Source organism: Macaca fascicularis, chromosome 14 (assembly GCF_037993035.2).
Source record: "Macaca fascicularis isolate 582-1 chromosome 14, T2T-MFA8v1.1".
Lineage (NCBI taxonomy): Eukaryota > Metazoa > Chordata > Mammalia > Primates > Cercopithecidae > Macaca > Macaca fascicularis.
Window position 1 is genome coordinate 107,164,969 of NC_088388.1, and position 27,943 is coordinate 107,192,911.

At 38.9% G+C, this 27,943-nt stretch overlaps 1 protein-coding gene across 4 annotated transcripts in view; it reads right to left on the reverse strand.

Annotated features, from left to right (window-relative positions):
* Positions 1-9,815: 9,815 nt before the first annotated feature.
* The window catches only part of NPAT (nuclear protein, coactivator of histone transcription), a 62,724-nt gene continuing 44,596 nt past the window's right edge, over positions 9,816-27,943 (reverse strand). For 2 of the 4 annotated variants that reach the window (XM_005579532.5, XM_074015160.1), the window contains 6 exons: positions 25,156-26,811; positions 22,579-22,694; positions 22,395-22,503; positions 14,844-14,904; positions 13,604-14,738; positions 9,816-11,496 (listed from right to left, as the gene is read on the reverse strand). In XM_005579532.5, the coding sequence (XP_005579589.3) occupies positions 11,419-11,496; positions 13,604-14,738; positions 14,844-14,904; positions 22,395-22,503; positions 22,579-22,694; positions 25,156-26,811 (3,155 nt within the window). In that variant the 3' untranslated portion in view covers positions 9,816-11,418. Of the gene's footprint in view, positions 11,497-13,603; positions 14,760-14,843; positions 14,905-22,394; positions 22,504-22,578; positions 22,695-25,155; positions 26,812-27,943 lie in introns of all 4 variants that reach the window. The other 2 variants (XM_015435666.4, XM_045371088.3) reach the window with 1 other exon arrangement.

A 27,943-nucleotide genomic window follows, 5' to 3' on the forward strand; every position in this document is an offset into this window, starting at 1 on the left:
AATAAACCATAATGCCTTTTCTTAAGCAGGACAGACTGTAGCACAAGTATCTTGCATTGCATTTTATCTGGGAAAAAATTAAAACACTACAGGCAGGGGCTATGCACACCAACCTCAACTGCAGCTCTGAAGAGGGAAAACTCCCCCTCAGGAAGAGGAGGGGGCAGTAAAGGTCATTGTGTACACATTATCTGTTGGCAAATAATGTATTGTAGATCCTTTGAAGGAGCAAAATGACAATATATGGGAAAAATCAACTGCTCTTAAGATTCAGAGGAAAAGTATTTTCAAAAACATCTGTAATCATCAACAACTTTTGAGGCTTGTTATGTGCTTTGTATGTATAAACTCATTTAATTGTGGCAAAAACTTCTAAGAGTCGGTACCATTATTATCCCTCCCTTATAAATAAGGAAATTGAGACATAGAGTAGCTAAATAAATTCCAAGGGCAAAAAGCTGGCTAGGGTTCAACTCCAAGTTAGTCGAGTTCCAGAGCCCACGTTCTTAACTTCCTATACTTTAGTTAAATGCCTTTCAATAATTATCTGCCCCGACTTACAAAAACTTATAACTGAAGCAGGAGCTGGATAAGATGAGAAAAGGAAATCCAAAACATGAGAATACTTCATTAAAGATAAGCAGAAACTAACATTGCGTCCAAAGGTCATTGATCTGGAAAACATCTGAGAAGTGCTCTGAAAATTCTGGGAAAAAATGGAAAAAGAGAAGAAACAGAGAACCAACAAGTAAGATTTTTTTGTTTGTTTGTAAGAGATAAGGTATTGCTGTGTCACTTAGGCTGGAGTGCAGTGGCATGACCATAGCTCACTGTAACCTTGAACTCCTGGGTTCTCAAGTGATCTGCCTGCCTCAGCCTCCTAAGTAGTTAGGACTATAGGCACATGCTACCATGCCCAGCTTAAATGGTGTTTCTTTAAAAAAAAAAAAAAAAAAAAAAAAAAAAAAAGGTACTCTGAAGCAATAATCTAACATAACAGAAAACATAAAGATAATAGAAAAACTCAGATTTTTAAGTCCTAAGGGGGAAGATTTTAAAGAGCGTATTTCTTTTTTTTTTCTTTTTTGAGACAGAGTTTCGCTCTGTAGCTCAGGCTGGAATGCAGTGGCTCGATCTTGGCTCACTGCAACCTCCATTCCCCGGGTTCAAGTGATTCTCGTGCCTGAGCCTCCTGAGTATACAGGCATACACCACCACACCTAGCTAATTTTTGTATTTTCAATAGAGACAAGAATTTTGCCACGTAGGCCAGGCTGGTCTCGAACTCCTGACTTCAGGTGATCCTTCTGCCTCGGCCTCCCAAAGTGCTGGGATTACAGGCATGAGCCACCACGCCCGGCCCTATAGAGCGTATTTTATTGGCAAAATTAATTAGCAGAAAATCATACTAAGACATTCTGGAGAAAATGTATTAAATTCCTCTAATATCTAGTTAGAAAAATAGGTAGCCGTAGTTCTTATTTCTATTACATTCAATCCAAGAAAACAAGTGACAGAACAGCTAACTGTTTTTAATGAAACAAAATAAGATACTAAAAGGTGTGTCTCAAACACGGAAGAGTTTAGAAAATAAAGTACTCTGATGTTTCCTCCAAAAATGACAAAGGTTTAGGCAAGCCCATGGAATGAAGAATTTTTTTTTTTTTTTTTTTTTGAGACGGAGTCTCGCTCTGTCGCCCAGGCTGGAGTGCAGTGGCCGGATCTCAGCTCACTGCAAGCTTCGCCTCCCGGGTTCGGGCCATTCTCCTGTCTCAGCCTCCTGAGTAGCTGGGACTACAGGCGCCCGCCACCTCGCCCGGCTAGTTTTTTGTATTTTTTAGTAGAGACGGGGTTTCACCGTGTTAGCCAGGATGGTCTCGATCTCCTGACCTAGTGATCCGCCCGCCTCGGCCTCCCAAAGTGCTGGGATTACAGGCTTGAGCCACCGTGCCCGGCCGGAATGAAGAATTAAGAATTCAGTTAGGTGAAAGTTTTTCATTTTTTAAATGACTGCTTAAGGACTGGCTGGGGAAGAAGGAGAGGTAGTGGTTGAAGGAAATAAAAATATTTTACCTCAAATTATATTTATTTGACATATTTTGAGATGGCTGTCAGAGGCCCAGCAAACAGAAGTGGTGCTGCAAAGCTTTCTTTTGTGGAAGAAATTTGCATCTATGGAGAATCTCCATTAATGCAGCCAGGACTTCCCTTGTCTGGAATCTAGAAAAGGGTAAATGAGAGCCTGTCTGACACCTTTAAAGGTCTTAAACATTTAACATCCATTCTCTGAGAAAGCTACTAACAAGACCACCTTTCCTAGTCAGGTCCCCTTTCCCTCCCCTTAAGCTGTCTTGCCACTAAAACCTGATTTACCAAAAGAACATGTTTTTGGCCATGCTGGGAGCTCACATTACTTCTGTAACCTGAAGATGGTATAAAGTTCCTACACCCAGCCAGCCACAGTGACTCATTTCTGTAATCCCGGCACTTTTGAGAGGCTGAGATGGGCGGATCACCTGAGGTAAGAAGTTCGACAGCAGTCTGGCCAACATGGTGAAACCCCGTCTCTACTACAAAAACAAAAATTAGCCGGTCGTGGTGGCGCATGCCTGTAATCCCAGCAACTCGGGAGGCTGAGGTAGAAGAATCGCTTCAACCAAGGAGGCGGAGGTTGCAGTGAGCCAAGATCACACCATTGCACTCCAGCCTGGGCGACAGAGCAAGACTTCATCTCAAAAAAAAAAAAAAAAAAGAAAAGTTTCTACACCCCATTGGGGGCGGGGTCAGGTCTTTGAAGGCCCCCATGTATACACATTAAATAAATGTATATTCCTTTTCTCCAATTAATCTGCCTTTTGCAAACAATTTTATTTTCCAGCGAAACTTCAGAGGGCCAAGGGGGATCTTCAAGGTTACAGTGAAATTATCTTGCCACTGTACTCCAGCCTGGGGAACAGAGGGAGACCTTGTCTCTTAAACAAAGAAAAGAAATACCATTTACTTTCTGGTTCTCTGTGTTTTCTCTCTTCCTTTCCATTTTTTCCCCAGAATTGTCAAGAGCACTTTTCAAATGTTTTCCAGATCATTGACCTTTGGAGGCACTGCTTACCTTCAGTGAAGTATTCTAAAACGTGTTAAGTTTCCTTTTTTCCTTGTATTTTCCTTTTTTTCTCGTATTTTACCTAGCTCCTGGTTCCCCTTGGTTCACATGGTGAAATATCGGTAACGTGTATCTTTATCTGCTAAATAAAGGTAAATGCCAGTAGGACAAGTTCTGAGACTGCCCTCACAGGACTTATAAGAATTGCATGCTGTGTCCTGGACAGAAATATAGTTATAACTAGGCAATAAACAGGCTGTACCTTGGCCCACTTCCTAAAGCCTCAGGGAGACAGATCTGAAGTTTCCTCTAGTCTCCTCATTCGGTGGCCCTGCAATTAAACATCTTTCTTTGCTGCAGCCCAGGGTCTTGCACACTGACTTGTCACGCACAATGGACTGTTACTGTTACAGTTCCACATCTTAAGTTACTGTAAGACAAAAGCTTAAAAATCCAATTATAAAGTAAAAAGAGGCTGGGCGTGGTGGCTCACGCCTGTAATCCCAGCACTTTGGGAGGTCGAGGTGGGTGGATCACCTGAGGTCAGGAGTTTGAAGACCAGCCTGGCAAACATGGAGAAACCCCATCTCTACTAAAAATACAAAATTAGCCAGGCGTGGTGGCACATACCTGTAATCCCAGCTACATGGGAGGCTGAGGCAGGAGAATCGTTTGGGCCAGGGAAGTGGAGGTTGCAGTGAGCTGAGATCACGCCACTGCACTCCAGCCTGGGCAACAAGAGCGAAACTCTGTCTCAAAAACAAACAAACAAACAAAAAGATAAAAAGGGTTGGCATGTATCATAAATTATGAGAAGGCAGAAACTGTTAAAATCGGGAAAGAACTACTTTTTATGATGGCTATAGACCATGCAGAAAACAAAGCCAAAGCTATGATCAAGATAATAATGTTTCATGGATTAAACATTTGTGAAAAAAGTATGAAAGACAGGATTCAAATAGTATAAGACTGAATAAATATCAAATTTTACCTTTATAAACAATACCTATTTCTCTTTTTCAAAACTTTTTTTTTGAGATTGGGTCTCGCTCCGTTGCCCAGGTTGTAGTGCAGTGGCATGGTCTCATCTCACTGCAGCCTTGACTTCCTGGGCTCAAGTGATACACCCACCTCAGCCTCCCTGGTAGCTAGGACCACAGATGCGCACTACCACGCCCAGCTAATTTTTTATAGAGATGTGGTTTCATCATGTTGCCTAGGCTGGTCTTGAACTCCTGGGTTCAAGTGATCTGCTTGCCTTGGCCTCCCAAAGTGCTGGGATTACAGGTGTGAGCCACCATGCTCAGCCAAGAATACCTGTTTCTAAGCACCCATGCAACATTTATAAAACCTGCAACTTACCCTGACCACAATAAAAAAAATTTTAGGCAAAAAAGAGCCTGGTATCATTTATTACATTATTAACAAATAATTATGTATGAATATTAAAGTACTTACCCCATCTTCCAAATTTTGCTGAAAGCTGAAATCAGAGGCAAATTCATAGCCTTAAATGCTTACATGGTTTAAGGGGGGGAAAAAAATCAGATAACTGTTTATTCAATTTAAGTTAAATAAACATGCAAAAAGGACCCTGAGAAAGTAGGAAGCACAAAGAATAAAGTAGACTCCTATATAACTGTTGAATCTAAGAAGTGTTTTTGACAGAAAAAAAGAAATCGCATCTAATTTAAAAGAGAACAAAAGCAAAATTTAGAAAAAAATGTGATATTTGACTCAGGAAAAAAAAGCTCAAAGCCTCAATAGATAATAAATCAGCTAGGAAGAAATTTAGGAGAAAAAAAAAAAATGGAAAACTGTTTAAGCAAAAGCCTCCAGGCCTAGATAATTTAGTAGTGATTTAGTCTCAAGGAACAGTTATTTCCCATTCTAAATAAACTGTTGCAGAAAAAAGAAATAAAAAACAGCATCAGCTATAATAGCAACTAGTTCTTAAAGTGCTTATTATGTTCCAGGCATTAATCTAAGTGTTTTTACATATATGTAAAATTTAAACTTCATATTTTAGCACTGGTACTATTTATTATCCTCAATATTCAAATAAACTAGAAAAAGAAGGAAAGGTTTAAAATTCATTTTAAAAACTGGCATAAGTTTGAAACCAATCTCATTAAAAGTAAACTTTTCACTGGGTGTGTTGGTGTGCACCTGTAGTCCCAGCTACTCAGGAAGTTGAGGCAGGAGGATCCTTTGAGCCCAGTAGTTCAAGGCTATAGTGGGCTATGACTGCGCCCATGAACAGCCACTGCACTCTAGCCGGGCAATATAGCAAGACCTTGTCTCAAAAACAAAAACCAAAAACATTTAAATAAAATGTTCACAAAACAAATTTACTTAAAATAATCACTAATATAAAAATAAATTCATGAGTTCAATGAAAATATTTTAATTGATGCTTAAACATGGCAATTAAGTTGAACAGGTACTTCTGACGTAAAATTCTACAAACAAAAGCAAACATACTTAACAAAAGCAAACATACTTAACATTGCCATTAAAATGAGGAACAAGACCATGAAGCAGACTTTGATCATTTTTAGTTGCACTGGAAGTGCAAATATCAGTGTAGTAAAAACAAATAAAATTGGAAAATAATTATTTAGATAATACTTCGTAAATTAAAAAGTAGCACTGGTAAATCCATTAGTACTAACAGACTTCACTCAGTATAGAAAATAAATAGCAATTAAAATATAAAAGATTTTGGGCCTGGCATGGTGGCTCACGCCTGTAATCCCAGCACCTGGGGAGGCTGAGGTGGGTGGATCACCTGAGGTCAGGAGTTCAAGACCAGCCTGGACAACATGGTGAAACCCTGTCTCTACTAAAAATACAAAAATTAACTGAGTGTGGTGGAGCACAACTCTAATCCCAGCTACTTGGGAGGCTCAGGAAGGAGAATTGCTTGAACCTGGGAGGTGGAGGTTACAGTCACCAGAGATCACACCGATGCCCTCCAGCCTGGGCGACAGAGTGAGACTGTGTCTCAAAAAAAAGAAAAAAAAAAAAGATTTCCTACAGTAATTAAGACAGTGTGTTATTAGCACATCTTAAAGCAGACCAATGGAACAGAATACAGTCCAGAAACAAACCTACACATTTCCCAGCTTATGAGAAAAGTGTGCAATGTAGTTGGCAAAGGATAATCTTTGGTAATAAATAGTGTGGGTTAATTGTACATCAATGTGGAAAATCAATTCCAGATAGATGGTCAAATCAAAATGAAATAGGTTGAACCATAAAGCTTTTAGAAGAATAACAAGGGAAAATACTCAGATACCTAATATCCATCCGAAAAAGGACCTGTATCCAGAATACAGAAAGAACAACTAAAAATCAGTAAGAAAAAGGAAGACAACCCAATACTAAAATGAGCAAAAACCTTGTACTGTCCACAAAAGATGCCCAAATAGTATTTGAAAAGGTGTTCAACTTCATTAAAAAAAAATAAAACCCCAAAAAACCAACACCAAATTAAAACTACAACACATACCAATACACACCGCTAAAATGAAAATATCTAACATTGGAAATAACACGGAGTATCGAGAACTTACTATACTGTGAGTATAGCATAAATTGTTATAACCATTATAGAAAATGAAAAAATCTGAATGTCTGAATATATGCAGCTGTGTTCCAGCAACCCTATTCCTAAGTATCTATCCAACTGAGAAGTGTAATGCATTCACAAAAAAATGTGCAAGAACATTCACAGCAGTCTGTTCATAATAAACTGTTTCCATCTATAAAATGGATTAACCGTAATATAATACAATGAATATATACACAGCATTGAGGATGACTGAGCTGAATTATACAAAACATGAGTGTTTCTCACAGATTATATATTCCATGTATCCATTGATATCGTTAAGGAAAACAAAGCTAAATTAATCTCTGGTGCTAGAAGTCACAATAATGACTATTCTAGGGTACTGGTAATGTTCATAGTGATTATGTGGATGTATTTACTTAAAGAAAATTCACTGAAGGGCATGAATTTATAGTGGTGCACTTTTCTCTTTATATGTCTCCATAAAAATTTTATATTAATAAAGCAGGACCATCCCTACATAACAGCAATAACCAGTTAAAACTATGAAAAGAAGAGCTTTCTAAAAATAGTAACAAACAAAAACACCCAGTTTAGCAAGACATTTCTGATAGGGGTAACTGTATAACACTTTGATACATACCATATGATCTTTACCCTTTGCTTCTTTATGAATTAGCTTATGACATTAATGTAGTTCAAATATTCCAATAGAAATTTTAATTTGAAATAACACAAGTAATTCTAAAGTTCATCAGGAAGCATAAAAGGGTGAGTACTTGAAAAAACAAAAACAGTAACAGTGGACACAAAAGTTATGATTTAATCAGTGGCACAGAATAGACTATACACATACCATATAGTGTGTATATGTGTGTATACATTTAATACAAGTCCAAAATCTTTGATCATACACCTTTGGGGTTAGCTGGGGTTCATAAACCAGAATACTCTGGATTTCTAAAAACTAAATGTATGTGCCATATGCCCCCCCAGTTGAGTCTGGAACAGCAGACTAATCAACATTACTATAAATGAGATAAAGACTGTTAAGTGGCCTCGTGTCATTTCAGGTCAGGTTTGCCACAGAATGAGTTCTGATGTTAAATCTAGGGGAAAAAAACTGGTTGCCAGAACCTTTTGGGTTTCAGAATTGTGAATAAGAGATTGTTAATCAGTGTAGGATAAGACAGACATCTTAAATAAATGAGCAGGGGAAAGGAAAGCTTATCTGAACAAACTGTGCAGTGGTTAAATTGTCAAGTGAACAAATTATCAAGCAGTTAAATATTTAGGGAAAAAATGTACATTGACCCTTTTTTCCTATCAGGTACCAAAACAAGTAACAAATAGATTACGAGCTAACTCCTAATTTTACCAAATCAGGAAATACAAACCTAGAAACAGGTGATGATATAGTTGAATATGCCTCTGGAAATGGATAAGCATATGCTATGCAAAAAAATGACAATTTGCTGGTAGAAATGTAAATTGATGCAAGTTTAATAGCAGCATATGGCAAAATATACTGAGATCCTTAAAAAAAGGTACACTAACTTCTTGATTTGGTAATTCTACTCTCTAAAATTTCTAAGGAAATAGTTAACATAAACAAATGTTTATTTTTTTAATTTTTTTATTTTTTTGAGACGGAGTCTCGCTCTGTCGCCCAAGCTGGAGTGCAGTGGCCGGATCTCAGCTCACTGCAAGCTCTGCCGCCCGAGTTTACGCCATTCTCCTGCCTCAGCCTCCCGAGTAGCTGGGACTACAGGCGCTGCCACCTCGCCCGGCTAGTTTTTTGTATTTTTTAGTAGAGACGGGGTTTCACCGTGTTAGCCAGGATGGTCTTGATCTCCTGACCTCGTGATCCGCCCGTCTCGGCCTCCCAAAGTGCTGGGATTACAGGCTTGAGCCACCGCGCCCGGCCTAACAAATGTTTATTTACAAAAATGCTCACTGCTGTTTTTGTTTGTAATAGCTGAAAAAAGGAAAAAGCTTTATATTATTGGAAGTAAAAGTAGCAGCTGGATGAGGTGGCTCACATGCCTGTAATTCCAACACTTGGGAGGCTGAGACAGGAGGGCTGCTTGAGTCCAAGAGTTTGAGATTAGCCTGGGCAACATAGTGAGACACCATCTCTCCGAAAGACAAAAAAACAAAAAACAAAAATACTGGGTACGATGGAATATGCTTGTAGTCCCAGCTACTCGGGAGGCTGAGGTAGGAGGATCACTTGAGCCTGGGAGGTCGAGGCTGCAGTGAGCCATGATTTTGCCACTGTACTTCAGCCTGGGCAACAGAGTGAGGCCCTCTCTCAAAAAAACAAAAAGCATTAGGAAACTATATGTATCATGAATTCAACAATGTAGATACAAATTTACGAAAAAAGACAAAAGTATGACAAAATGGTAACATTTATAAAAAGAAAAAAACTACACAATGAGTCCATTGTTTAAAGGAAGCAGCAAAATAAATAATAATAAAGTCAAAACTTATGTAATTTCAGAAAGCTGGGCCTGAGCCTGAAAGATGACCAGAGAAAGGATGAATGCAGAATATATAGTAATATGCTTTTGAAATTACTCCTAATATTCATGACATGTAGCCTTTGCACAAATGCTGATGGATGCTCCATGTGCAATTTCAACATACTATAGTTCTAATAATATCCAGGGCTAAATCTGTAACAAGATTTTACTTAAAAACACTTCTCAGATTTGGCATACACTGACTGCATTAACCTCTAAGTAATATCCAAACAATAGACTGGATCCTTACATGTAATTATAAAAACAGCTATGGCTATGGATTGTTGTAGTATACATCAACCCTGAAACGCAGCCACTGGGCATTTAAGTATTCAAATAGGTTACCAGGTACAATAGTATAATGAAGTCCAGGACCTGTGGACTTTTAAGGTAAAATGGGGATATGATCTTGCCTTTGAACATAAAAGCTCCAAATGCAAGTTATCTTTTGACTTTATTTAGCGGTTCCTGGTTAGTTAATTATGAATCTTGAAGAAACTCAACTTATTTTATTTGCATATGAATTTTCAGTACTTAGCATACCCAAGTATGAATTGAATAAGAAAATGTGATTTTCAGCATTGTACAAACTCCCAAAAAAGAGGAAGAATTGACTTGCAAAGGAATTTAATCAGTTTCTAAACAAGACTGCCAATGTAAAGTAATTCAAACTTTTGAAGTTAATGAAAATATTTATTCAAACCTAACTGTAGTACAATCTCAAGCTGAGTTAAATAAACATTAACTATATGATATTTAGTTCCTCAGGAATAGACCACTGCCACATCAAAAAATTTCTTACATTACAAGTTTTTGCAGTAAGGTTCAGCAATTAAGAAGACATGATTTCTACACTGAGAAATGTTGTGTTAAGGTTGGATGGATTTTTTTTAAGGCCCAGTACAAAAAAATGGTTGAGGAAAGTGACTCTTTAACAAAATATATACCTGTAGAAAAAAATCTCTAATATACTGACATTTAATTGAACGGAAAGTACTAAAGAGAACATACTTTAATATCTAGGCACAATTGGTCAGGTACTAATTATAATTTCTGTTCTCATTTAAAAGTTTAAACCAATTCGTCAACTTGACTGATGTGTGTGAGTCTAATACAGAGAAGGCACCTCTCTCATCTCTCACTCTCCTTAAGGACCTTTTGAGAGAAACTCTTTTTAACACTTTAAGGGACACAGACAATACACTGTATCTAAGTATAGATATAGTTATTTAACATACCCCATTGTAGGAGAAACTAAAATATAAAACTATGATTTCTCTTTTTACATCTTATGATGGACACAACACCAGAAGATAATCCTCCACATAAACTTTCACATAGAATACAAGATTTAAATTATATGTGCATTGGTCACTACAATGTAAAGAGTTCTATGAATTAGTGCAATTCTTTAAATCCCCAGCATTTAGGGGAAAAGTACATACCGAGAAATCTCTACTACAAACCAAACTTTTTATGGCTCAATAGTCTAACCACTTAAAGTACTGTAAAAATCTTAAAAGTTATAAATGAAAGATCAGAACATTCAATAAATGGTTTACAAAATTCTCTCTTTAAAACAGAGAACAGAGGGATCAGAAGAAATAGGTAAAGTGTAAAATTCCAGAAATATAATACTTACAGCAATTATAAGAAAGGGGTAGTATTCACTCTAGGAAAAAACTCATCAAACTATTGATTTCTAATTAGATATTTTGCTATCAGTTGAGGTGGTTATCATTTTGTAGTACTTAGTGGTTGTGTATTTAAATGTCTTGTTGAACAGTTACTGAAGGTAATTTATAAGAGTAAGCATCATTTTCCTCCAAAATAAGTGAGAAACTATTGCAGATAAGTTTTAGAATTAGGGATGATAAGAAGTCAAAAAACACATTAGGTTGATTTAACCTCTATTTCAACAAGATTTACACAGTATTTACATTACAATATGGAATTGTCAAAGCTATACAGTTTTGCAGATTGGCTTTACTTACATTTCTGCAAATGTTTTTCCCAAAATAAAAATAAACCAAGTAAGTCTATTTACAAACTAGGAAGCTGTTTTAGAAACAGCATGATTTAGATATAAAGTGAAATTTCAGTACAATCAAAGTGCAGGTCACGCTTTCAAATTCTGTCAATATCCCATTCCCTACACTCAGTTTAAGGGATACGAGTTTTGAACACCTACTGTTCTTATGTGCCCAGAATGTTTACTCATCATAATGCAATGATAATAAAAATTTGTCTACATCCATTCCTGCTGGAAATGAACTGGGAAGCTTCTTTTTCTGTTGAAAAAGAGAAAGAAAAAATAAACTCAAACAAAGCCAAAATGCTTTCTTAGTAAGTCACCTAAAACAGCGTATTGGGTTCTTTCACATACTACTGAAATTGTCAAACTTTTTTAGTCTAGTAGAATTTTACTTCTATAGAGAAGTAGAGACAAGTTTTATAAACCCAAAGTTAATTAAATATACTTCTATAGCACCTGAATGTTAGTTTACGGCAAAAGACATTATACAAATCCAGAGTATCTGAATGTTGAATGAGACAAGATAGAACATGCTTTCTATGTTAGGTGGTTATTACTGCTAAGAAAGCTTTACTAATAGATGTTTCGAGTAACAGGTACTACTTGTCAGTTCCAAAACTTAATATACATCAGATACTTTATGTATATACTACATTTAGACTTCACAGCCTAAGATAATCTGGTAATATCATGTCAAGTGATGAGGCTGAAACTCAGAGAGGCTACAGACTTAATCATGATCACAGGACCAAAAAACAGTAGATGCAGGATTCAAATCCAGACTTGTAGGGCAACAAAGCCTACATTATTTCCCTGATACCATACTTCCTCTATGATATTTTAAACACTTTCTATTCAATTCACTTACTAAATAGCTAACCAAATTGAAAATAAATGGATTTCATTTATCAATGCTATCCCTGCATTGCCTTCCTAGAGACAACCATGCTTAAAGAAGAAACATATGTAAGGCCAGGTGCAATGGCTCATGCCTGTAATCCCAGCACTTTGGGAGGCCAAGGCATGCAGATCACCTGAGCTCAGGACTTCAAGACCAGCCTGGGCAACATGGCAAAACCCTGACTCTATAAAAAAAATTAAAAGAATAGAAAAAATGTCCAGGCGTGGTGGCTTACGCCTGAATCCCAGCACCCTGAAAGGCCAAGGCGGGTGGATCACAAGGTCAGGAGTTCAAGACCAGCCTGGTCAACATGGTGAAACCCCATCTCTACTAAAAATACAAAAATTAGCCTGGTGTGGTGGCAGACACCTGTAATCCTAGCTACTCCGGGGGCTGAGGCAGGGAATTGCTTGAACTCAGGCGGAAGTTGCAGTGAGGCGAGATCGTGCCACTGTACTCCAGTGGGTAATAGCGCAAGACTCCATCTCAAAAAAAAAAAAAAAAAAAAAAAAAAGGGAAAAAGTATTAGCCAGGCGCAGTGGCACATGCCTATAGCCCCAGCTACTTGGGAGGCTGAGGTAGGAGAATCGCTTGAGCCTGGGAGGTGGAGGCTGCAGTGAGCTGAGATCACACCATTGCACTCCAGCCTGGGTGACGGAAGTGAAACCCTGTCTCAAAATAAAGAAAAAAAAGAAAAACATAGGTAAATTTAATTTTTCCAGTGCTCTAATTTTTTTCTTTTTTTTGAGGAGTCTCGTTCTGTCACCCAGGCTGGAGCACAGCGGCGCGAACTTGGCTCACTGCAAGCTCTGCCTCCCAGGTTCACGCCATTCTCCTGCCTCAGCCTCCGGATTAGCTGGGACTACAGGTGCCTGCCACCATGCCTGGCTAATTTTTTGTATTTTTAATAGAGACGGGGTTTCACTGTGTTAGCCAGGATGGTCTCAATCTTCTGACCTTGTGATCCACCTGCCTTGGCCTCCCAAAGTGCTGGGATTACAGGCATGAGCCACCACGCCCAGCCATATGCTAACATTTTTAAGGGCCTATAGAAGAGATTACAAGATGTGGGGGGGGGGGCGGGGAAAAACTGAAGATCTAAGAACGAAGTCCTTTATTACTTGGTAATTCCACACAAGTGTTTAATAGTGTTTCCCAATCTTTCATGACTATGTCATGCTCATGAAAAAACTTGAGTTCTACCAAGAAACAAAAACTATATTTTTTTTCCCCTGGAAAGATGTTTATAAACAAATGCCTCAGCAGTTGTTCTGAAAATGCTGTTTAACCTGGACACCCTGCGCATACCACATTAACACTGCTGGACAATGTACTTTGTCAATGAAATCTAAAAGCTGTCTTAGCCATAACATTCAGTTAAGTTGTGGCAAGAACTGCTGAATTCTCTAATTATTAAAGGGGAAAAAAAGTGTGGTTTGGAAATTAAAACTTTTAAACTTGCCTTAATTTTCTTCTTTTTCACTGGTACTGATGAATTTGTAAGATTTTTACTAGAAGTACGAGAGTTTCGCTCACGTTCATCTAATTCCTCAATTTTCCGCTTTTTTGTGGTGCTCCTTGAAGATGCTCTAAACTGTTGTGTGTTATCTTTCAGAGGAGTTGCTGAAGTAGTCCTAGAAATGGCTGCCCTGGAGAGAATCATTAATGTGTGGGCAGCCATATTTACACTGTTTTCACTGCCTGTTTCACTGGCAGGGCTGCAAGCAGGGAGGTCTGGGGTGACAGGAGGGACCATTACTTTTGATGTGCTACTGTCTTCACTGAAACGCCTACTAGAGGGGGCCTTGATAATATCTATAGGTTCTTCTTTATGTTTTTCCCCTGCCCCTGAGCCAGGTGTCCGGGGTACAGGTAAATCACTACTCTCAGCAAGCCTACTTACTGAGCTGTGCCTCTGTATATCCTGTAACATTTCTGTGGTAATCAAAGAACTGGTGGATTTAGTTTGTTCTTGTTTTAGATCCTTCACAGCTGTACCTACTGAAAGGACATTTTTATTGTTTGAAGATGTGCCTTGTTTTTTGGTCATTTCTTGCAGTGAAGCTATAGATTTCTCACTTCGCAAACCCCCATTTTGCTGCCCAACAGATAGTTTCGAATTTTCTGGATTTTTCTGCCTTTCTACATCGCTGCATAATTCATTCTCCTTATTAGCTGTTGCTTTATGGAAAGATTCAAGCACAATTTCTGTTGGTGACACCTTCTTTTCTGATTGAGTTTCTCTTATGGTGGTATGCCGGCTAATGGCACTTTCCGACTTAGATAAAATCTTAGGCAGAGGAGGCTTCTCTTTCTCTCTTTTGATAGCATTATTAGAAGGGGGTTTTAAGGTGGAGGATACATTGGGTGAGTCAAGATTAGGAAAAGAGACTGCATTCCTTTCTTTGTTTTGGGACACCATCTTATGATTTGGCCCCTGTGTATTTGCCACGGGAGCAGCAGTACTGTCAAAACAGAGCACACGTCTGTGGCATGGTTTAGCAGCTGGAACTATACTCTCTTCTGGGAAGGGAACTGTGGTTTCTTCTGATTTCTTCCCAAGATCTGTGGCAATAGTCTTGTCAGAAACTTCAGTTCTAAAACAAAACAAAACAAAACTATTTCTAGCAGCATAAAGAAATCCTTTATGTTTTAAATCTGAGCATTCAAATAATCTATGATAGAAACTACTTTATACTCACCTTTGGGCATGACATCCAACTGAATGACCTGATGAATCCACCGAATTATTTACTTGTTTTCCTGAAATTATAAATGAACATTCCTGAGAAAAAGAATACACTCCTCTGAAAGAGGATGGAACAGATGACAATTATCACATATAATAAATGACAGCTAACGTGCAAATAGAACATGTTGACAAAGTAGCTTTTAAAAAGTAGTTTTGAAATAAGTACAAGATGGCTATTTCCCCACTGCTACAGAGGAAATCCAGATATGGAACAAATGACATGCGTCAACTTCAGGCAAACATTATGTTTGTCTGTCTGTTTTTTTTTTTTGAGACAGAGTCATGCCCTGTCACCCAGACTGGAGTGCAGTGGCACGATCTCAGCTCACTGCAACCTCTGCCTCCCGGGTTCAAGCGATTCTCCTGCCTCCGCCTCCCAAGTAGCCGGGATTACAGGCGCCCACCACCACGCCCAGTTAATTTTTTGTGTTTTTAGTAGAGATGGGGTTTTGCCATGTTGGCCAGACTAGTTTCAAACTCCTGGCCTCAAGTGATCTGCTCATCTGGGCCTCCCAAATGGCTGGATTATAAGCGTGAACCACCACGCCTGGTTCAGGCAAATATTATAAATCCAGTCTTTGGATCTACAAATTACAATGCTCAATACAGCATATAACGTACTACTTACATCCAGGTAGTCACTTTAAGAAAACAACAGATTATATCTATTTTAAAATTCTGTCCAAGTACCTATCATGTTTACAAGCCTATGTCACTCAGAGCACATGCTCTGGAGTTTCAATAGCCATATTTTAATTTCCACAAGCTTCAGCGTTTATGTGTGAGAGCAGCAAGATATCAAAACTAAAAAGAAGAGCAAAGATGAGATTATGAAGAATCTTATGTATTATGCAAAAGGTTTCAGAGGCAATCCTTTAAGAGATTTATTTATTTATGTATTTATTTATTTTTGAAACAGAGTCTCTCTCTGTTGCCCAGGATGGTGTGCAATGGCATGATCTTGGCTCACTGCAACCTCCACCTCCTGGGTTCAAGCAATTCTAGTGCCTCAGTCTCACGAGTAGCTGGGATTACAGGTGCACACTGCCACGCCTGGCTAATTTTTGTATTTTTAGTAGAGAAGGGGTTTCACTATGTAGGCCAGGCTAGTCTCAAACTCCTGACCTCAGGTGATCTACCCTCTTCGGCTTCCCAAAGTGCTGGGATTACAGGAGTGAGCCACCATGCCCGGCCCCTTTAAGAGTGTTAAATAGTGAAGATGCATGAATAGGTTTATGTTTTTGGAAGATCAATCTGGCAATAATGTGGAAGATGGAATTGAGAAGACAGAAAACTGGAAATAGAAACTCTGTGTAGATGGTTATATTTCAGGTAAGAGATGATGAGGGTCTGAGAGACAATAATGGGCATTTGCATTACAAAAAGTAAAGGAAAAAAATAAATTGTGACATTAACCAAGGGGAAAAACACTAGGCAGAAGTCTTTAAGGAAGAGAGGTGAGAAATATGTAGAGTTTGAAGGCCCTGAGTTACACAAAATTAGCAAGGGAGGAGAATAGTTTAGTTATGGCTCCAGAAGCCACTGCAGTATCAACAGTATAGGGAAAGCAAAGTAAGGTAAGAATGGAAAAGTTTCAATGCATAATGCAATATTAGGAGGCTACTGGTGACCTTTGTGTAGACAGTTTCAGTAAATACATGAGAAAAGACAATAATTTGAATGAAGAAATGGAAGATTAAGAGAGGTTAAGAGATTAAGATAAAAGGTCAGCAGGTGGGACAAACCTATGTTTATAGCTAGGGAGAGAAGCCCAACAGGAAAAGATGAAAGATATATAGAAGAATCTGGAGCACATGTAGACTGCATTAACCTTAGAAAGAATGAAAGACAGTTATTTAAGAAAGGATGATTTTGGAAGCAGAATAGGTATGTACTGAATGAAAGTGATGATCAGAAAGTGAAGTTTAATACTGGTTAAGATGGAAAATAAAACCAGGAGCTAAGAGCGAGGAGGAGCAGGACTAGATTTGAGATGTGCTGTGCAAGACTGGAATAGTTTGAAGGAGGAACAGAAGAGAAAGCAGACAGGCAGACATTTAAATTGATTGCTAAGTGGAAGGTGTGTGAGAAATGCATTTTTAAGTGGTAGGGAATGGTAGCACTTCTAAGGCAATACTAGGAAGCCCAGGTATAAAAGCTGAGATGGTTGGCTGGACAGATCAAGGGCTGTAGAGTAGCCAGTGCATATGTAGAAGAATGTGTATATGCAGGTTATCAAAAGTACTGGCAAAAGTAGCTGATGTGGTGGCTTCTGGGCTCTAGGCTGTTTTGTAAAGGAAGTGAATCCAGAAAGAAGATACAAGCTCAGGTGAAAGGTGAAGATTTAAGTAAGAAAAGCTATCACTGGTTGAAGAGGAATTCAATAGGTATATGGAAACGAGTGTGTTTTGAGACACATCACTGGCCTTTAAAAATCTTGTAAGTCTAACAAAAAGGTGAAAAATTCAAGATGTGGCTATGGGAGAGGTTGGTTGAAGCAAAAATAAGTCTTAGGAGTGGAAAGGCACGGGCTGGGCGCAGTGGCTCATGCCTGTAATCCCAGCACTTTGGGAGGCGGAGGAAGGCAGATCACCTGAGGTCAGGAGTTCGAGACCAGCCTGGCCAACATGGAGAAACCCCATCTCTACTAAAAATACAAAAACTAGCTGGGAATGGTGGTGAGTGCCAGTAGCCCCAGCTACTCAGGAGGCTGAGGCAGAAGAACTGCTTGAACCCAGGAGGTGGAGGTTGCAGTGAGCCGAGATTGTGCCACTGCATTCCAGCCTGGGCGACAAGAGCAAGACTCCACCTCAAAAATAAACAAATAAATAATAAAGTAAATAAGGAGCGGAAAGGATAAAAAACCTCTGAGGGTTAGGGTGGTGAGTAGATTTACAACATGGGCATTTTGTCATTCATGATGATGAAAAAATGTAGGGAGAAAAGTCTGAGAACCAGGTAGCATAGTCATCAAGGTTCTGAGTAAAAATCTGCTGTTATTTTGTGTATGGTGTCTTTTGTTAAACAGAAACTTTAAATTCTGGAGTAGTTCACTCTATCAATTTTTTCCATTTATAAGTTATGTATTTCTCATTTTAAAATTTTATTTGAGACGGGTCTCACTATGTGTTGCCCAGGCTGGTCTCAAACTCCTGGGCTCACGATCCTCCTGCCTCAGCCTCTCAATGGCTAGGACTGCAGATACATGCCACCGCACCCAGTTTCTTTTCTTTTCTTCTATTAATATACACATGCACATATTTATATATATATATTAGTTGTTGTTGTGACAGGGTCTTGCTCTATTGCCTAGGCTGGAGTGCAGTGGCATGAGGACAGCTCACTGCACTCTCAAATTCCTGGGCTCAAGTGATCCTCCAACCTCAGCGTCTCAAGTAGCTGAGACTACAAGTTCACGCCACCACACCTGGCTAATTTTTTTTTCTTCTTTTGAGGTGCAGTCTCACTCTGTCGCCCAGGCTGGAGCGCAGTGGCACGATCTCAGCTCACTGCAAGCTCCGCCTCCTGGGTTCACGCCACTCTCCTGCCTCAGCCTCCTGAGTAGCTGGGACTACAGGCGCCCACCACCATGCCCGGCTAATTTTTTGTATTTTTAGTAGAGATGTGGTTTCACCGTGTCAGCCAGGATGGTCTCGATCTCCTGACCTCGTGAGCCGCCTGCCTCGGCCTCCCAAAGTGCTGGGATTACAGGCGTGAGCCACCGCGCCCGGTCCACACTTGGTTAATTAAAAAAAAAAAAATTTCTGTAAAGACAGAGTCTCATTTTGTTGCATAGGCTGGTCCCAAACTCCTGGACTTAAGTGATCCACCTGTCTTGGCCTCTCAAAGTGCTGGAATTTACAGGAGTGAGCCATTGTGCCTGAAGTTTTCTCATTTTAAAAAAAGAAATCCCAGGCCAGGAGCGGTGGCTCATGCCTGTAATCCCAGCACTTTGGGAGGCCAAGGTTGGGGGATCAAGAGGTCAGGAGTTCAAGACCAGCCTGGCCAAGATAGTGAAACCTTTCCATCTCTACTGAAGATACAAAAATTAGCTGAGTGTAGTGGCATGCGCCTGTAATCCCAGCTACTCAGGAGGCTGAGACAGGAGAATTGCTTGAACCTGGGAGGCGAAGGTAGCAGTGAGCCAAGATCATGCCACTGCATTCTAGCCTGGGTGACAGAGCAAGACTCCCATCTCAAGAAAAAAAAAAAAAAAGAAAGAAATCCTTTATCCCAATGTCATAAAAATATTCTCTCATACATTCTTCTATCATTTAATTGTTTGACTTTTTACTTTTAGGTCTTTAATCATCTTGGACTTCATCTTTGTATGAGGAAGGGATCTACTTTCTTCTCTATATATTATATATTTAATGATCAATACATTTCATGTATTATACCATCCATCTTGCTCTGACTTCTGATGTTAACATTACCATGTACAAGGTCTCTTTCTAAATTATCTTGTTCCATTTGTCTTTTTCTTTTAATTACTGTGGCTTTGCAACATTTTATTATTTGGTAGAATGAGTCTGTCCTCTGCTCTTCTATCTTGGCTAGTCATGGACTTTTATTCTTTCTCATAGATTTTATAGTTTTTCCCACCTCCCAAAATATTCTACTGGGATTTTAAAGGAAAATTATATTGAATTTTTGATTCAACTTGGAAGAACTGCAATCTTTACACTGTTAAATTTTCAAACCTATGAACATGGTTCTATTTACATATCCTTTATGAAAAATTTCAAATATTCCCGATTTCTAACATTTTTGGTTAAGTTACTTCCTTTATACTTTATCATTTTTGTGGTCATTATAAACAGTATCTTATTTTCTATTACATTTAATAGGTGTTTATTGCTGGCAACTAAAAACACAATTTTAATAAATTAATCATACCTGGCAACCTTACTGAATTATTAGTTCTATTAATTTTTCTATTAACTCCCTGTGGCTTTATTGTATAAAAATCACTTCATTTGCCGTAACAGTTTAATTCCCTCTCTTCAAATCTTTACACCTATCTCTTTTCTTTTCTAAGACAGGGTCTCACTGTTGCCCAGACTGGAGTGTAGTGGCACGATCATGGCTCATTTAGAGCCTCAACCTCCTGGACTTAAGCAATCCTTCTGCCTCACCCTCCCGAATAGTTGGGACTACTATCTGCCACCACAGCTGGCTACTTTTAAAAAAATTATTTTCTAGAGACATGGTCTCACTATATTGCCCAGGCTGGTCTCAAACTCCTAGACTCAAGCAATCCTCCTGCCTCGGCCTTCCAAGGTGCGGGATTATGGGAATAAGCCACAAGGCCCAGTTCCATTTTCTTACTGTACTGTCTGGAACCACATATGTATGGGACCTTGTTTATGGTGGAAGTATAATCAGATGTCTGGGGGAAAAGATTGATTACTTAATAATTAATTTACTGGTGTTGGAAACACTGGCCTATTACATACAGTATGGGAATCAGTATCCTTGTGTTAGTCACAGCTTTAAAGGGAACCCATGATGTTTACTATAGATAGCCTTTAAGAGCTTTTATCATAAGTGGATGCTTAACTTCACCAATGTTTTTTTCTGGTATTAACTTTGTAAGGGATAAAAACAAGTCAGACTGTGAAGACATCTGTGATATGTTACTAATAAAAGTATAACACCTCGACAGGAAATTTAATAGAGAAGTAGGAAAAGGATATGAATAAGCAATTCACAGAAGGGAAAATATTATTTATAGTTATAAGAGAGGATTCCAAATTTTATTAGTAATGAGAATAGAGCAAAAGAATGATATGAGATACTACCATTTTACATCCATCAAGTGGCAAAAGTTAAAAATATCACATGGTATCAAATATTGGTAGTGTTGTGAGGGAAGCAGGGAAAATAATGGTAGAAGTATAAACTTTCTTCTCTATGAATATCCAGTGTATCCAAATATTTCTGGGAATAAGCCCCCAAAGAAACTCTCATATGGGTTCACACAGAGGCATTTACAAAGGTGTTCCTCCTATCATTGCATGTCAGATCAAAAACCTTGAAAACATCTGAAAAGTCCACTGATAGGAGATACATAAAATACATTTATGTGATAGCTATCAAATGGCCATTAAAAGGAATGAACTAGTTATGAGAAAGAACATAGAGATCATATAGAGTAGCTATAACATGACATAAGTCTAAGAGGGTGCCTCAATAAGTCAAAATGCAACTTAAGCCTACATCAATAGATATATACTGTTTAGCTTAAGGAAAGGCTGATTTGATGATAGCATTTAGTGAGTTCTCTGTATAATGAGCGCATTTGAGACACACTACTGAGAAGAAATACAATGTAATGTGTTAAGTGCTATAGCATAGGTATCAATAAGAATTAAAGAAAAAAATAAAACCGGAATATCCACCTTAGCCACTGCTGGTTAAAAACGCTTCCTAGGATAAAGTCACATTTAAGTTAAGTTTGAAGGATAAATAAGAACCAGATTGAGGGTAAGAGCTGGGTAAGAAGGGGGAATTCTAGGTAGAAGAGATAGCATTGGTAAAGGTAGAGGGACAAGAAAGATCACCAAGTATAAGGTAAGCAGCAACTATAGTCTGTACAAAGGGTCCATGCTGAGAAGTGGTAAGAGATGAGAATGGAGAGGTCGAAGTGACTAGATGATAAATGTATGCATATATGTCACCCTGAGAAATTTCAATTTTATCCTGTGGGCAAAGGGGAGTTGCTGAAAGTTTTTAGGCAGGGAAGCAACATATTCAGATTTGTATTTTAGGGGAAAAAAAAGTCACTCAGCCAGCAGACATAAGGTGAACCGAAACAACAAAGACTAAAAGGGAGACTACAAGACACTATTGATACAACTTAGATGAAAAATGACAAATACTTGAACTAAGAAGGAGAGGAAAAATGTGTTTTAAGAGTGACTACCAGGTTTTTCAAATAAGTAAACAGGTGGTTGGGACAATGGCTAAAACAGGAAACACAGGAAGGTAATTTGCAAACTTTAAAGCCTTGCTTCAAGTGTGGTCCAGTACCAGTAGCACTGGCATTGCTTAGAAGCTGTTAGAAACGAGGAATTTCAGGCGCTGTACCAGTCCTATTAATTCAGTACCTGCATTTAACAAAATCCCCAAGTAGTTCATATACACTCTAAAATACAAGAAGAACTGCTCTAAAGTCTCAAACAATTATATGAGGCATTCACTAAACACCTGAAAGTTGTTGGGAAAAATAGGGATTATACTTAACTTAGGGAAGCTGCAAAGAACAAACCAAGGACTACTGGGCAAAACCTAACAGATTCAACAAACGAAACAATTTTCTCAGAACCAAAGCTGTTCAGTAGACAGTTGGCTGCATTATGACATCTGTTACTAGCAAATGTAGGGTGATCACTTGTTGGTAAAACGGTTTAGGTATTCAAAAAGAAAACATTTAGGTGTTGCTGCAAACAAATGAACATACAAACAAAGTTGACATTAATGAATTTAAAAATGGTACCTATACAAGGCTTGTTTCTTAGTCCCTGAGCCTTCTGAGATTTTGGAGGGACGGGGAATTGAGGGATACTTCTATTGCATACAGGTGCTGCCAAAGGCATATGAAGAACCTAGAAGAGAAAAAGTCATTAATTACACTAAGCTTGAAAAGCATCACCACACCATTTTCAGTTCATAAATCTTACCTGCCGAGGAGGAGTAGAAAAGTTATTTCCATTCTGTCCAACCACAGATACTGGGATCATCCCTACCATTCCCTGGAGTACAGGCTGGACTGGAGAGGCAATTATTATGGCAGATCCTAAAAAAACAGTTACTGTTAAAATAAGATTTCCTCTCAAATACTTTGGCACAAAACAAACAAATGTTTGGCACAAATTAATTACTGCTTTGAAATAAATTCTATCAACAATCCCTCTTCCTTACAATCCACTCTCCAAAAACAAAACAAAAAACAAAACTGAAACAGTTTTAGGAAAAACAGCAAGGCTAACAAATTAAGAAAAAGTCAATCCAAATATTAAGGTGGTCTTATGTTATTCAGTCAGTGAACCACGTTGATCAAGCATAAGACTCTACAGCCAAGACACATTACAATCATATCTGGATTCCTCTAGAAATACTGAAACTAGTTAGAAAATGAGTGGTGAATGTTTCAAGTCTGAACCTTAGGCCAGAAAATTAGAACCCCAACTGAATATTTATAGCCAGGACTATGCTCATAACCCCAACCTATTACATATCTCAATGGTATTGATCAAAAGTAAGGTAAGCACGTAACTGGACAAAACTATGGAGGGAAAATTACAATGTCTATATGGTCCTTAGAAGTCAACAACATAGTTTGTGGCTACCGTAATTTAGTCCCGTCCCATAAACAAACTTTTGCCTAATACATTACTGCCAGGTTGATCCCCTCATTTTCATGCAACCCACTATGGTCTATCTATGCTTGTACTGCTTCTCTTTATACCTTATAGATTTTGTAAGTTATAAAAACCTCCTTGCTTTAACTCCAAATCCTACCTTCATTCTTTAAGCTTTAGCTCAAGCCCCACATTCTCCACTAATTCCAACCTCTCCTTTATGTAATTTGTAACGGCACTTAAAACAGACCCATTAGGTTTAATACTAATTGTTGATATTTAATGAAATTTTATTGTATGTCTATAATGTAACAAAAAGGGAAAGGAGAGAAGCTTGGGAACCAACACATAAGGAAATGTAAATAAATGTGCCATAAGCGCTATCCCTGAAGAATATACAACAAAAAATTATCAATATGACAGGCATATCAATCACTAACTACATATAACACAGCAGGCAATAAATGCCACAAGAGCCCCTATGAATAAAGGATTTTTTTTTTTTTTTTTTGAGACAGAGTCTTACTCTGTTGCCCAGGCTGAAGCGCAGTGGCTCGGTCTTGGCTCACTGCAATCTCTGCCTCCCAGCTTCAAGCGATTCTTCTGTCTCAGCCTCCCAAGTAGCTGGGATTACAGGTGCCCGCCACCATGCCCAGCTAATTTTTATATTTTTAGTAGATACGGGGTTTCACCATGTTGGCCAGGCTGGTCTCGAACTCCTGACCTCCGGTGATCTGCCCACCTCGGCCTCCCAAAGTGCTGGGATTACGGGCATGAGCCACTGCGCCCAGCCATAAACAAAGGATTTTAAAGACAGAGATCAATTCTAGAAGGTGAAAGGCAGTGAAAAATTAGGATTTTATAAAAGAAGAAATTCAAGTTTTGTTTTTTTTTGAGACAGAGTCTCACTCTTGTTGCCCAGGCTGAAGTGCAATGGCATGATCTTGGCTCACTGAAACCTGTTTCCTGGGTTCACCTAGGTTCAAGAGATTCTCCTGCCTCAGCCTCCGAGTAGCTGGGATTAGAGGCGCCTGCCACCATGCCTGGCTCATTTTTTAGTATTTTTAGTAGAAATGGGGTTTTACCATGTTGGTGAGGCTGGTCTCAAACTCCTGACCTCAGGTGATCGCCCCACCTCGGCCTCCCAAAGTGCTGGGATTACAGGCGTGAGCCACCACACCAGGCCGAAATTCAAGTTTTTCTGGAAAGTTTCTCCAAATAGATAAGTTCCCTGAAGACCATGACTATAAGAGCTATTTTTTTTTTTTTTTTGAGACGGAGTCTCGCTGTGTCTCCCAGGCTGGAGTGCAGTGGCGCGAACTCGGCTCACTGCAAGCTCCGCCTCCCGGGTTCACACCATTCTCCCGCCTCAGCCTCCCAAGTAGCTGAGACTACAGGCGCCCCCCACCACGCCCGGCTAGTTTTTTGTATTTTTAGTAGAGACGGGGTTTCACCATGTTAGCCAGGATAGTCTCGATCTCCTGACCTCGTGATCCACCCGCCTCGGCCTCCCAAAGTGCTGGGATTACAGGCTTGAGCCACCACGCCCGGCCTATAAGAGCTATTTTTAACAATTCCCCCACACCACTGGGTTTTATACAGCTATGTGATGAATTAGTCTGTCTTTTCTGTTTCTTGTAACTTATTAGCACATAGATTGAGAAGTATTTGTGAACAGAAAAAAGAAAAAAACCCACTAAAACCCACAGCTTACTAGATTAAGAAAAAAAAAAGTTTGAATTAGCTAGCATAAAGAAGCAGCATAATCACAAATTTCAGAATCTTTTCTCATACCATCTACCCATGAGTTATTACTTCCTAGTCAATAATAACACATACAAAAGAAATTAGATCCCAACCCAGAGAAACGAATTTCAACTATGTTATTAAAGTTACCTTGTGAAAAGTTTGGTGACACAGCTTGGTTGACAGCAAATACACTGTTTGACCTTGGTGGTGTCTGTAACTGAGGTGGCAGAGGTTGGGCAGTCATAGGTGCAGAATTTCCAGGCAACACCACTACATTAGACTGACTCACAGATGTTCCTAAGGCTGTTGGATCAGTCACACAGGTAGCTATCAGAATGTTATTTGAATTGCCAAAAGTTGTGCTTGTGGCCGGCATCAACTGTATATATCCTCCATCCTTGGAAACACACGGTGTAACATTAGCTGAAAAAGCAATGCCATCTTCATTCTGGGTGCTGTTTACTGCAGAGTCTTCAGATTTGAATGCTAAAAGACTCTGTTCCATTGAGGCTGAATCCCCTACTTCAGCATATACAACAGCACCTACAGTTTCTTCTGAAGACAGGCATTTAACTAATTCTGCATTTTTAGCAGGTGATTTAGTAGGAGAAGACAAGATTATAGTTGGCAGGTTTTCTCCATTAATACTAGAAACAGCACTGGTAAGTTCAGTATCTGAGGAAACAAATGGATCATCACTAATGATAACTTTGAGCGAGACGATATTTGATGCATCTATCTCTGCTGAGTTGTTGCTAGAAGGTTTATCATCAGTATTTTGGGACTCAGGGTGAGAATCTCCCACTGAAGAACACACAGATTCTGGAGGAAGAGAGTGACTGTTTTCTATAGGAGTGCCTTCTGGAGGCATCACTGCAACTTTCTCACAGTTATCATTTCCACCTAAAGACAGAAAAATAGTATTCTCTTCTTTTACAGAAGATGAAGGCTCTTGTGAATTCTCAGACTTGGATGGCTGAGCTTCATTTTCTGTATGATTTAACTCAGCAGATGTTGAATCATTAGATGGTTGTTTAGCAGAAGATAGCGAATCTCGAAGATGAATTTCTACTTGTTGTTCAGATACATTTAAATGTGAACTTTCAACAGACACAGGTAGTATTTCACTTTGAAGACAAGAATTATCTTGGCAGTTTGACAGCTGTGACATAACTGGTTCTAACACATTAATTTCTATTTTACTCTTGTGAATTTCACTAGAATCTGGTGACTTGGAACCATGAAAAGTAGTTTTAAGTTTTATTGTATCGTTAGAATTTTCACAAAATTGACTTTTTTTAGATGGCTTTCCAGTTAATGAAGTATCTTGGGATAAAAGTTGAGAACTTTTCCCAGAGAGAATTAAGTTTTCATTGTTAGCTTCACAACCAAGTGAAACAAATGAAGTTATTGGTATATCAGGCTGATCAGGCTGTAATTGAGATTCACTCGGTACATTTGAAGACAAAGAGTTCTTTTCAATCTCTATAGCCATTTCAGTTTCAGTGGTCATCTGATTGGTGTATAATTCAGCACAATGTGGATTACATGCAGCATTAGAATTCCCTCTTTGGTTAAAGTCATTCAAATTAGGCACGGACTCAAAGGTAATGTCAATGTCACATTTCTGTTCAGTGGGTACAGCTGTTTTAAAGGCCTTTTTCTGTACGCTGGCGCTTATTTGGGAAAAATTTTCCTGGTCTTCCTGTCTAAGCACATCATGGTTGTTGCTATTCTTCAAAGCATTTAATGGGTCGTCATTCTGATAGGATGTACAGAATGGGGGCTGACCAGACTGACCATCTGCAAAATATCAGGCAGGTAGACAGATAAGGTAAATATGTTCAGCTTCTATGGTAGTCATCTTTGCCATAAAACATACTTTGCCAAGGAAATAACTTATCTTTGCATACCAGTAAGTGGAAGTCTATATGCTGTGCTTCCCATTAACTGAGTATCAAAAAATTTACAGGTACTCGCTAGTGACTGATGACTTTTTTACACAAGTGTCAATTTGTTTTCTAAGCTTCTTGGAAGACAGATGACACAAAGAAGGAAAAAGTAAAGAGGTTTAAAAAAATCTAGTATTTCAATAGGTAAAAAACATACTGGCTCCAAACATGAAATTTTGAGACACTTAACTTTTCAACTTCTAACATTTCTTCTGACCTTAATTTATCTACTGCCTTGGCCTCCCAAAGTGTTGGGATCACAGGCATGAGCCACCACACCTGACTTATCTGACATATTCTTAAAGGTGAGATGGGGCCAAGTATATTTTGCATGATTGACACTCGATCTCATTGTGTACTCTTTAACATTAAACACATATTTACTGAAGACCAACCATGCTTTGTTACTGGGATACAAAGATGAATGATCCAATCTCTAATCTTGGAGAGGTTAGTCAAGGAACCAACTATAGAACAGAAAGTCATATAACAAAGCATGGTAAAAACTGTAATAGCATAGCAACAAAACGCACCACGAGAAAGCATTATAAAGGAGGCACTGTATGAGAAGATCTTAAAAAATAAAGAGAGTATGACATGAGTAAGAGGAAAGAGTATTTCCTTTTTTTCTTTTGAGACAGTCTCGCTCTGTCGCCCAGGCCAGAGTGCAGTGGTACCATTCTCAGCTCACTGCAGCCTCTGCCTCTCGGGTTCATGTGATTCTCCTGCCTCAGCCTCTTGAGTAGCTGGGATCACAGGCGCACGCCACTACACCTGGCTAATTTTTATATTTTTAGTAGAGACGGGGTTTCACCATGTTGGCTAGGCTGGTCCTGAACTCCTGACCTCAAGTAATCTGTCCTTCTTGGCCTCCCAAAGTGCTGGGATTACGGGCATGAGCCACCGTGCCCGGCCTGGAAAAAGTGTTTCAGAAAACAATACAGCATTCACAATTTAGGACAGAAAACATTAACTTGAATCAG